General features: G+C 36.9%; 1 protein-coding gene across 2 annotated transcripts in view; it reads right to left on the reverse strand.

Moving 5' to 3' along the window:
- Gabra3 (gamma-aminobutyric acid type A receptor alpha3 subunit) overlaps positions 1–13,212 on the reverse strand; it is a 225,990-nt gene that overhangs the window by 43,256 nt on the left and 169,522 nt on the right. For both annotated transcript variants that reach the window (XM_008829498.2, XM_029561816.1), the window contains exon 6: positions 1,126–1,208. In XM_008829498.2, the coding sequence (XP_008827720.1) occupies positions 1,126–1,208 (83 nt within the window). The remainder of the gene's footprint in view (positions 1–1,125; positions 1,209–13,212) is intronic.

Here is a 13,212-nt window from a genome sequence, read left to right on the forward strand (position 1 = left end):
CTTATCCTCATTTTATAGCCTACTTATTACTTTACTTTTAGTCATTGTTTATTTTGTATTTCAATTTCGAATTCTCCTTAATAATACAAGCTCCAGAAGGCCAGGATGCATTCCAAGCTCCCAGAAGAGAGGCTGGCACACAGGAAACAGTCTGCAAATATTTGACAAACTAATGATTGATAAAATATGCCACACATAATTATTTGAGTCTTTTCAAATTCGGTTTCTATTTCAAAACACAGAGCTCAATCTAATCTAGATGTGATCAACACAGATCTTGATACATTACTCTGATAACTAGATACATAACTTACTCAGATATTCTTATTTTCAGAAACAATTCTATTCCATTTTGACTTTTGTAATTCATATGGAAATGGAATATATCTTTACTATCTTCTCTGTAAAATTTATAGCAACTGTGAAAGGCAATACTCTAAAAAATTAGAACATCTCCAAAACTGTGCTTCCATTTGCCATTTATTGTTGAGAACCGGATAGGATAATGTGAAGATGCAGGTAAAATGGATGTTTCAATAAACATGATGCATTCTCTTGTCCTTATTAAGCTGAAACTGTAATGCTTATCCATATTTTCTTTTTTTAAATTTTGTTTATTTATTTAATAGTTTATGTGTATGAGTATATTGCCTGCATGTTTGTAAGTGCACACATGTCGTGCAATGTGCATAGAGGTCAGAAGGCGTTGGATCCCCTGGAACTACAGTTATGAATGGTTGTTAGCCACCATGTGGGTGCTGGGGACCAAACCCGGGTCCTCTACAAGAATAGCCAGTGCTCTTAACTTTTAAGCCAACTCTCCAGCTGCTTATCAGTACTTTCTTGCTCTGTCTTCCAGGAAAGTTTGGGAATAAATGTCTCCATTAGTCCATCTAATGACATAAATTACTATGAAATAGTGGAATAAGGTTTATTATTTATACAAAAACCTGTTAAAACCTAAGTCTATCCCTCTTGATCAGTTGGGACTACTTGAGCCCACTCTCCTGGTCCACTCCATAGCAGCAAGGATTAAAGTCAGTATGAGGAACATCTAGGGAACAAAATGGAATATATTACTTCTCTTTTGGAAGATCAGACAAAAAAAACTCAGAAAGTACGTACAGCTTCCAAATTTCAGTGGGCAGGCATGCACATCCATGGGAAAGTCTTCTAAATGCATAGGACACTCGGCATGGATTGTTAATCTAAGAGAAAAGAGAGCAGAAAATGAAATCTAGCCAACAGAAATGTTATTAAAATAAAGTTCAGTTTCTAGTCAACAACAATGGAATGTTCCTGAGAATAACATGGAATTTTGCTTATTTATTTTCTGTGAGAATGAAGTCTCTATGAACACAGAAGATGTTTTCAATGAAGTAGATAGTTTCTCAAAGCAGCACCCATTACTGCTTATATTTAGAACTGATCACAATTAGAAAAACACCAGACAGGAGAGATGTGTGAAAGATTATACTTGCCACAATAGTGAACACATAGAAATATGAATCTGTTGCTCACAGAAACTGTTACAGCTTTGCTGAGCAGAGTAAGCTGTAGGAGAACACACACCAACTAACCACAGATGCACTAATAGGAGAGATCATGCTTGGATTCTGCAGTGGAAATATGGATGAGGTATGATTTATCATATTTGCATATGCATTTCTCTCCATTAATTTATCTGTCAAAATAATCCATTTCTAGATTTCCTTATGAATTCTTGCCAATCTTTCAAGGCTGAACTTTCCTTGGCCCCCACAGTATTCTTTTATGTAAAAATAAAACTTTCACAGCAAACACGTAGAGTTGTTTCACAACAAGCTTAGTTAGTAATTTATATACAGGCTTTGTATACGTCCTGCATATGTTGGACATGGTTTCTTCCATCCTTTTTAAGTTTCCCTAACTTGACAAGCTGGTAATCTATTTTGATTTCTTTCAGTTTCCCAATACCTTTCTCCTTTAGTCAAGCACTTTTTTATACCTTCACAGGACCTAATTTCTCCTTGGGATCATAATTTCTGCTTAATAGAATATAAACATATCACAAAGAGGAATGTCTCACTTCATACCAAGGCACTAGAGGTCTGTAAGGAATCCTAATCCTAAGTGAAGAGTCTCCATTTCTCTGTCTTCTTAACTCCAGTGTTACTGTAACATGTCTGCTAGCAAGATCCCAGGAGAAGCTCCCTGGGCCACTGTTGCCTAACGTGGTTCATTTTGTTTGGTAAAAGTGAGATACCAGGAGATATTCATTTTTAAAGTTAAATACATACATCTAGGAAGGTAGTTCAGTGTGCAATTATTAGCAGTATAATAATCATTGTTAAAAACCCATGATATTCACAGCATGTTATAATTTCAAAAGTACATTCACATTTACCAATCCCATGCAGGTGTGCTGCTAACACTTGTGACAAAGAGATCCTGGCTGCCTAGGACAAAAAATGCTATTCACTGCATTTTCTCCCCCATGGTGACCCTGTGGGGAGTACACAAGCATTATTACTATCCTTATTTCAGAAACAAGAATTGAAATAGTTTGTTATTTTCTCACACACACAACCTGGAAGACTGGAGTGCAAGTTACGAGTTCTTGATATATGTTACCTTCTATACATTTGAGACAATCTATTAATCAGCTGAGAGATGCTTTAATTATCTATAGTCACCACTGGGTAAACATTTCCTACATAGAAGGTAGTTGTGCGAAAATACAAAGAAAACATGGAAGAATCAGAGGCACACGAGCTGTAATTTTTGTCCTCACCGCAACTACTGGTATAGGAGGAGAAAAATGATACCTACTTATTTGGTTAACACATTAACACTGAACAGTAGTTGGGAACATTAGCCTGGGTGCAGTCAAGATTTTTTCAGTTGAAGGGGTCCTAATAGTATGAGTCTACTTCTAAGAGCCAATGAAAATAACACAGCAACCTGTGGCTGGCAATAAATCATGCCCCCCGCCACGTACATATGATTTTTCCTTTCTGCTCAGGAGTGATGAGCAATAAATGGCTAGAAAGGCAGATAAGAAAGTTTTTATAGATCAGTTCTGCTTCTAATAAGAAATCCCTACCTTTGCATCTTGCCTTTATAATCTATTTGTTGTGGTCTTATTCTCTACATCCTGAAGGCTGGTGGGTAGACATAAAGCAATTTCCCCTTGACATTACTCATAAGAGGCAGTATCTTGGAAATAATAATGTAAGTGGAGAGAAAGAACACAATTTTCTTTATTAAACCCTCATGGAAACTTTTCAGTATCCAGCACAAGGAGCAGATTTCTCCGTGTCGGATTCTTTGCATTTCTCTTGTGTCAGGTTCTTTGGATCATGGAACTCCCTTTATGTCTTAAAAATAAAGGTCAGAAGGGCCGGGCATGGTGGCGCACAGGAGACAGAGGCAGGTGGATCTCTGTGAGTTTAAGGCCAGCCTGGTCTACATAGTGAGTTCCAGGACAGCTGGGGCTACAGGGAGACCCTGTCTCAAAAAGGACAACCATCTGTAACTCCATTTCCAGGGGATCCAACACCCTCTTCTGACCTCCTTGAGGATTGTATGACAGGGGTGCACTCACACACATGCAAGCAATACACTCATACACATAAATATACCAAAAAATAAATAAATAAAATTTAAAAAATAAAGGTCAGATTGGTGGGTTATTACAGGATGGCTTGAGAATTGAGTTTTTGTCCAAGACACATGTGAAATTTTGTAAATATCTAAGGGATTAGTAAGAGCCACAAGAGTCCTTGTCATCATCTAGTTTGAACCTCATGTTGCTTAAATGGCATACTGAAAATAACAAGTGGGTGGTATTTGCTGAAGGCCACATACCTAGATGAGCTTAATGTCTAGAAGGAATCTCATAAATGTATAGTCCACTCCAAACACAATTCATAAGGTCCTCTGGAAGGTGCTACAGGTACCTAAGGGGTACCTTAAGGGGGACCCTAAGTTGAATCAAAAATTATAAGCAAGGTGAAGTAAAATCTAGCATTCCAAATAATATTACATGTGTTAAAACAGAAAAGCATGTACCAATTTGGTCTACTTTAGGTAATAGATTGTGCTGCAGAGGGGATGAGGCTGGAGCCAGCACCTTCAGAGTGATGGGCATCACACTAAGCACAATCAACATTTTAGATCTGGAAATATTTGGGAGAGTCTGATTGGAGGCTTAAATTCATTTAGGGGACTGAGATGAAAGTATTCTTGCCTTACTATAAGCACTATTTACTTTATGAGATAACTAGTATGGGCTCGAAAAGTCCAATTTAATTTATGTGGCTTTGGGCTGATTCCTTTGGGGAGAAAGAAATGAGTACAATCAAGTTACGAGGGTGCAAACTGGAAGATCAGCAGTATAGATGGAAAGAAGACAGTAAAAACATTTAGGAAGAAAACCGAATCACATTTTGTTTATAGGTTGGACTTTTGTCAACTTTAGGTCCCTCAACCGTAAAAACAAACAGAAAATAAACCCCACTCTTACATAACCTTTACATTCCACATTTATTTCCTCAACAGCTTCATGATTTCTAGGGTGCTGCATCACACAGCAGAACAAAGAAGTTAAAAGACTGTATTTACTCCAGAGGACAAACCCATCTTCGGTAGGTTTACCATAAACAGAGAACAATTACAGAGAGAAAGAGAGGAGGGAGAGGGACATGGAGGGGCGAAGAGGGGAGGGGATGGAAGGGGGAGTCTAGTGTTGAGAGAGAGAGAGAAAAACAGACAGAGACAGAGAGACAGAGAGAGAGAGAGACAGAGAGGAGACCTAAGAGATGAGAAATGCAGAAGGAGAGAACAAGGCAAAATCAGAATCTTTAGGCGAAATGATTGTCTTTGACGTCACATCATTAAGATTACAAACTCTACACATTTTCTTCTCTTGTCCTGACTCCTTTTTAAAACTTTCTCCTTGTGGACTGATTTTTGGAGCTCTGCTAAGCCTAGTTTAATTTTTACTACAAATTTGTAATGGGCTTTTCAAAACTAAAGATCAGAGACTCCTCAAAGTGTAAGAATGATATCATAAGATTTCAGTCAGTATCCAGGAATTGGCGGCTTTTATTTGTATATAAAGACCAAATAGTAAATGGAGATAATCCAGGAGATGCTTTTCTTTGGGGGAGGCAGATGCAGATGGGATTCCAAAACCCTTTTCAGTTATACCTTGCAGAGGTATGTACACACACACACACACACACACACACACACACGCGCGCGCGCGCGCGTCATTGTCCCTATTTTACGTTCTTTGTGGCATTCTGGCTCCTTTGTCACTGGATCAATCCTTCACTGCTATTTCAAAAATAAAATCTCAGGGCTGGAGAGATTCTCAGCAGTTAAGAGCACTGGTTGTTTTTGCAGAAGACCGGGGTTTGAATCCCAGCACCCACATGGCAGCTAACAACTATCCGTAACTCCAGTCCCAGGGGATCCGACAGCCTCTTCTGACATCTGCAGGCATTGTACGACATGGGTATACTTATCTACATGCAGGTAATACACGCATATACATAAAATAAAAATAATAAATAAAATTTATAAATAAAATAAAATCTCATCACAGTAACTTCATGTCCTCCTGACTCGTCATTCTGCTTACCTCTCTGGGTCACTGGGCTCCACCTGTTTCGAACTACCAGACTCTTTGACACTTTGGCATTTGCATTTTGCCATACTATCTGCCCAAAATGTTCTCCTTTCAAATATCCTGATATCTAATTATTTTCTGCCATCACAGTTCTATTTGTTATAGACTAAATTTTGGCCTAGATTTTAGCCATTCAACCAAGAAAAGCCTCTAGTTGAACAGACCGGTAAATCCCATCTGAGGTACAGCTCTTCCTTTCTCACCAGTATTTCCTGCACTTTTTTCAGATCTTTCTAATTACCATTTTCTGCATGAAGCTCTCATTAAAATTCCCTCAGTTTCCCACATCCACCCTACAGATAATAAACTTTTCCATACTATTTCTTATATCATAGCTCCTAAGACAAACTATGACATGGATTTTATCTTTCTATTCATGATCGGTTTTCTTTTTTTTTTCGTTACTATGAGTTAGGAATCCTTATCTTTTTTTGGTGGGGGGGGGGAGGTATATGCCAAGAGTTTAGTGCAATAACTAAACACAATATAGTTGTCTAATGCATATGTATTAACTGAATTACTGGATGTCTTTTCTTTCCTAAGGGTATATATTTCAACTGGAAGTTTTCATAGAGTAGGAATTGGTCAAGTAATACATGTATTCCTGAACTTCTAGAAAAATATATTATCTTAATAAGGCTCATTTGGAACATAGTATCTGTATTAGTTACTTTTCTGTTGCTGTGACAAGACAGTATTACCATGACAAGTTGTGAAGAGTTTATTTGAGCTTATGGTTCCTTGGATAAGAGTCCATAATGGTGGAGGAGGCATGGAAGCAGATGTGACCACACCAAAAAGCCAAAAAAGACAGGAAATCCAGCAAGGCTTAAAAACCCTCAAAGCTTGCCCCTGGTGACCTGCTTCCTCTAGCATACCTACTCATACATCCTAAAGATTCCATGACCATCCCCCAAAAGGGCTACAAACTGGGGGCCAAGTGTCCAAATACTTCGAGCCATTGGGAGCCATTTTCTGATTATTATATGTTATATTAATGATGTTACTAATAACTTTTTGTATTGTGCATCTATCAGTACACATAGTTATTTTATGCTTTGTCAAATTCTGTAGGTGAATTAAAATGTGTTCTATATAACAATATTACAACACTATAGAATTCTTTTTCTCTACATTTACTTTAGTAACATATTTTCTAATAATAGAATCACATTTTCAAATGTTTCAATGTTGTTATCCAGCGTCCATTTGTTTTATGTTGAATAACTTACTTTTTCCATTTCTTATACAGATTACTAATAATGAATTCCTTCAGACTTTTCTGGTCTTTCTGACAGAGTCTCCATGTAGCCCCAGCTGGCCTGCAACTCGCTACGTAGAGCAGGCTGGCTTCGAACTCATAGAGATCCTCCTGCCTTTGCCTCCCAAGTGCTGGGACTAAAAGCATGTGCCACCACATCCAACTCCTTCAGATTTTCTACATCTAGGTTTTAATTTATTCATTTTTGAAGGACAGTTTTAACAGATATACTTTTCTTAGTTGACATTTTTTTTCAACACATGAAATATGTCACTTTCAATCCCATCTGACCTGCAAGATTTGTTTGTATTGCTTGTGTTTTTATGATATGACCCGGGCATGTGGACTTCTTTTGTTGGTTGTGTGTCTGATATGAGATTCTAGCCTGCCTCTATTGAGTGGAAGTTTAGTTCTATTTTTGTTGTTACCCAAGTTTGGTAGATTTCATATCAGGTATGAAGAGTTGGTAAGTCAATCCTTCAGATAAGCTGTGATGATTTCTGATTGGAGGGATGGGTAAGATTCCAATTCCATGCTAACACAGCAAGCATGCAAATCGAACTTTGTGTTTTCCTCGGCTGAAGCACAGGCTGAACAGTCCCATTTATGTCTATGTCCTTGGAAGAAAAAAAAGATTTAGAAGGAAAGTATGGGAAAGAATTAAAATGACCATGGGCTATTCAGGGAGGACCCCACTGAGTAGGCAGCATCTAAATAACAAACTAAGGCAAGGAGAAGATAAACATCATCGACCGGGTGAAGGGCATGAAGAGGAGTAGGCAGTGACAAGGCTCCAGGTTAGAAGTGTATCCCTGTGCTCAGGGAAGAGAAGGCCACTGAGGCTATACTGGAGAAGGGGGAGGGTAACAGAAGAGACATTGTGGGACATGGGCTGGATTACACAAGGCCTTCTGGGATGTTGTTTTTCATTCTTAGTAAGATGTGGGAACATTGCAAGAGGTTCAGTGTAAATGTAACTCAATTGTACTAATGTTTTAGGATCACTCTGGCAGCTGTGCAAAGAATAAATTCAAATAAGACAAGGGCAAAAGCAAGGGGATGAAACCTAACGCTTAGTATAATTTGAAACTCTCAAAATCTGGGAATAAAAAGGCAATTTTCTCAAGTGATTAAGGGCATCTGTAAAAGAAAAAAAACTACCATAATGCTTAATAGAAAAAGATGAAATTACTCACCCTGAAAGATCAGGCAATCATATCTGCTCATTTTTGTTCAACTTTTTAATTAAAGATTTTAGCAACTCCCAGAAAGTAATAAGTACTGACTATTGTAGGCTTACAGTTTCTCTTTGAGTTTGGTAAAATGTTCTGAGACTAGATATTGGTAATAGTTGTACAAATGTAAATACAGTTTTAAACTATTTAATTGTTCACTTTAAGAGGATGATTGTATGTATACATGGTTCACTTATACACATGCAGGCAAAACACGCATACACATAAAAATAAATTCTAAAAACTTAAAGATAATAAATTGCATGACATGTAAATCATATTTCAAGAAATCTATCTAAAAGTTAGGTGTTGAAAGCAAAGTAAGATAAAAATTTACAAGGAAAAAATCAAAACTAACTTTATTAACATTTAAGTTCAGACAGTCTGTGTATATCATTAAAATGCAAGTCCTGACCAAACTGCACTGTAAATACAACATGTTGCTTCCTTTAAACAGTCCAGAAATTTTTCTGTTTGTAAAGCTGGTAACTTCATTCCAAAGTTTACACAGAATTCATAAAGTATCTAGAACAGCTAAATCTGATAAGGAACTAAAATAAAATCAGTAACAGAGTAATCAAATTTAAAAATGAACAATTGATAAAATCAGACAGTTTTCAAAACAAGAAATACAAATGGACACCAATTACAAGGAAAAATGTTGAACATCCATAATCACCAGAAAAGTGCAAAAAAAGTTAACATAAGAAATAAACAGCCCGCCAAAATGAATATTATCAAAACAGAAACCAAAATGATGATGATGATGGTGATGGTGATGATGATGGTGATGATGGTGATGATGATGATGATGATGATGGTGATGGTGATGATGATGATGGTGATGGTGATGATGATGGTGATGATGATGATGGTGATGGTGATGATGATGGTGATGATGGTGATGGAGGTGGTAAGGATATGAACAAAAGGAGACCTTACATTTGTGCTGGGAGGCTAAGCTAGTATAACAATTATAATGAACAGTATGAACAGTCCTCATAAAACTAAAAATTAAGTATCAGATGAGTCACCTGTACAACTTCTGGGCATACACCCAAGAGTAAGACATCCAGCATATCAAAGAGATATCTGCATACCAATCAGGGCAGTATCGTGGCACTATTCACAACATCCAAGTTATGGGATCAGCCTAGGTGTCATCTGTATCTATATCTATATCATCTATGTCTATATCATCTATATCTATCGATCAATTAATCAACTGAAGATAGATACACACACAATAAGGTGTTGTTCAACAAAACATTGAAATTCTAACATTTTTGGACAAACGGGTTGAACTGGAGAACATTAAGTTCAGAAAAATAAATGACACAGAAAGACAAGTACTGCATGTTCCTTCTGTGGGGAAATAAAGAAAAGGAATGATGTGAAGAGGGTTACTACAAGTTGGGAAGGGTGTGGGAGAAAGCAGATAAAGGGAGGATGAATTTAATTAATACATATGGATGTGTTTAAATATCACACCAAATACCATTGAAATGCAAAATAATATTTGTTAATAAAAATAAAATAATAATTTCAGGAAATGAATGGAACCTCTTAAATCATAAGCAAAAAGCAACAAAATGGGTCACAGACTGAATTTAATAGCTAAAATTTCCAAAGAAGAACATAAGAGAAAATCATTGTTACCTTGAATCAGACAAAACTATTCCACATACATACCAAAAGAGCAATTCTGGACGGGAAGATACTGTAAATTGGACTCCAAAGAAATTCAAAAGTATTGTTCCTCAAAAGACATCATCAAGTGTATAAAAAGACAAGGCACAGGTGGATGAACATGTTTATGAAGAATATATCTAATTAAATTACATACAAAATTCCCAAGGAATTGGGTGCACAAATAATGAACGTCCACACCATGTAACACAAATGCAAAAATATATTCAATAGGGAAAGTTTGAAGAGCTTCTTCTAACACCAGTGCATACATGCTTATCGCTTCCATTAAAAATAGTACTGAAAAGACATGGCCAGAGCCATCTAAAAAAACAACATCTGAATCGGAAAGGAAGAAGTTAAAATCTCTTTTCAGACAGCAGGATATTATATAGAGAAAACCCTCAAGACTCCACCAACAGACTGCTAGAACTAATTTAAAAGTCAGTAAATTTGCAGAATACAAAATGCCATACAAAAGTAGCATTTTCATACATTAACAACAAACTATTTGAAATATAACAGGCAAAAATATCCTGTTCACAATAGTTATAAAAAATAAAACATGTAGGAATCAATTTAACCAAGGAAGTGAATGATCTCCACATTGAAAACTATAAAACTGTGATGAAAGAAACTGAGAAACTTACAAATAAATGAAAAATATCTGCTTTTCATGGATTTAAAGAATTAATATTGTTAAAACACCATACTACACAAACATGATTCAGTGAAGGCTTTATCAAAACACCAATAGTTTTTGTTTTTTTTTATTGAATTTTTGTGGTTTTCATACAATATAATTTGCTGACATTTAGATCTCCTCCCCTGTCTACACCTCCCCCAACTGCTCCTCACCTAGTTTAATGTACTCGTATATATATATATATACATATATATATACACATATATATAATATGCCTATAGGGTGTAATTTGTGTCCCCAGGTATCCTTCAGTGTACGTCCATCCACTAGAGACTGCTTAACCTACCAAGAGTCCCATTCTTGACAGAGTCGTCTGTCTCTCCCCCTCCCAGAAGTCATCAGTTGCCAAAATTTTCTTGGATTAAGTTGGGGTTTTTTACTCACTTCCCCATGTCTATGTTGGACTTTTGTGTGGTTTGAGCTTGCATGGGATTTGTGCATGCTGTCCCCATTGCTGTGAGGTAAGATGAGTAACTGCCCCGCTGTCTAGAAAACTGTTTCCTCGTGGTCATTCACTACGATCTTTCCGGCCCCCTCTTCCACAATCATCACTGAGCTTTTGGAGGCAGAAATTTAATAGAGATGTCCTATTCAGGGATAAGCGCTCTTCAGTCTCTTGTTCTCTGCACATTGGCCAGTTGTGAGTTTCTGTAACACCAATAACATTTTTTCCAAAATCAACCTTAAAATTCACATAGAACTACAAGAGACCCCAAATAGTCAAAGCAATCTTGAGCCCAAATAAGAAAACCAGAGGCCTCACACTACCTGGCTTCTAATATAACACAAAGCATTTACTAAACAAAGAGCATGGGACGGGCATACAAATGGGCATATAGAATAATGGAGCAGAATGGAGGGCCCATAAATAAATTCATATATTCATACTCAATAGATTTTCAACAAAGACGCCAAGAACACACAAAGGAGAAAGGGCATTCTCTACAATAAAGAGAACTTTACATCTGTATGCAGAAAAATGAAACTAGAGTCTAACCTCATACCACAAGCAAAGGTAAACTGAAAAGTAATTAACATTTTAATCATAGTATATAAAACTGTGACCATAGGAAGAAAACACAAGAAAAAGTTCTATGGCATCGATCTGCACTATGAATGTTTGCATATGACCACAAAAACACAGGCCAAAATAAAACAAATAGAGTAGCAATAAATTTAAAAATTGTGACAACAAAACAATAATCAACAGAGTAGAGACAGCCAACAGAATGGAAGGAAATATCTGCAAACCATACATTTGACAATGGATTACTATACAAAAGTATCATGAACCAAACCAACTTAATAGTGAGAAAACAAAATAATTTAAAAATGGGCAAACGAGAGAGGCATTAGTATTCTCTCTACCCCCTGTTCCACTATGTTCTGTGAGCCTTAGATGTAACAGAAATAGGGTTTTCTCTAGGTTCTATGACCCCTCCAGCCATGTGTATTTGGCTATGTTTACAGTGCTACACATGATTTCCCTCTCATTGAATGGGCTTTAAGTCCAATTAGATGGCTGTTGATTACTCCCAAGATAAAAGTGTCGCTACTGCACAAATAAAGGTAGTCTGCTATGACAGTAATTGTTGTAGTTATTAGGCTTTAAAGCTAGGGTTACATCATTAACTGATTTTTGTCTCTTAGCAGCTTGCATAGAGTTCTCTAAAACTGAGAGCTTATCTTCAGGGAGGAAACTTCCAGGTAAGTTCCAGCTCCATTCCTCCAAGTCCTGTATTCAGATTGTGTCCTGTTTTTAGCAATAGGGTCTTACCTAGAAGTTCTGGGAGGAAATCAAGGGCTGCGTCAATAGCCTCTGATATTTTGGGACTCTCTTGGACTACGTTGACAAACAACTCAAAGAAAGGTTTCTCCTGTCTGGCACTGTGTTTCTTGTTTTAAAGCCTTCAGCTATATGTATGCACTCATGTACAGATATTGTATGTATATTTTCAATAGACTTTTGAACTAATACATTTACGTCTGGCATTGTGATCCCTGGACAAATTCCACCTCTCTAGAAATTTTCATGACCACACCCCCCTTGCACATGCTCTATGCTGCTCTGCATTTTCTTCTCATCACACTAGCTCCCTACTAGCAATTATCTAGCCAATTATGAGACAAGATTTACTTCTTTTTTCTGTGGAACTGTAAGTACCACAAGGGAAGAACCACTATTGGGGTTTAGACACAAATCCTGGAAGAACTGATGGATACACATAAGTATTTGCTCACTGACTAACTCCCACTAATGGTGCCTGTAATCCCTGCACTTGGGAAGGTGAAGCAGGAGGATCACAAGCTGGAGGTCAGCGTGTACCATGTAGGGAGATCTTGCTTTAAAAAAAAGATTCACAAGTCTTCTCCTTGCAAGAAAGATCAGAAGTCATGAAGTAATTGTGTGTAAAGAATAGGGTGGGGATGACAATATTTTGCTGTTTTGAAATTCCCCTACAAGTGTGGCACTCGAGATTTTCAGAGGTAAAGCACATGGAAGTTAGATAGATAGATAGATAGATAGATAGATAGATAGATAGATAGATAGATAGATATAGGTAGATAGATAGAGATAGATAGATAGATAGATAGATAGATAGATAGATAGATAGATAGATAGATAGATAGATGATAGATGATA

This window comes from Nannospalax galili, unplaced genomic scaffold, assembly GCF_000622305.1.
Source record: "Nannospalax galili isolate Female #2095 unplaced genomic scaffold, S.galili_v1.0 scaffold513, whole genome shotgun sequence".
Classification (NCBI taxonomy): Eukaryota; Metazoa; Chordata; class Mammalia; order Rodentia; family Spalacidae; genus Nannospalax; species Nannospalax galili.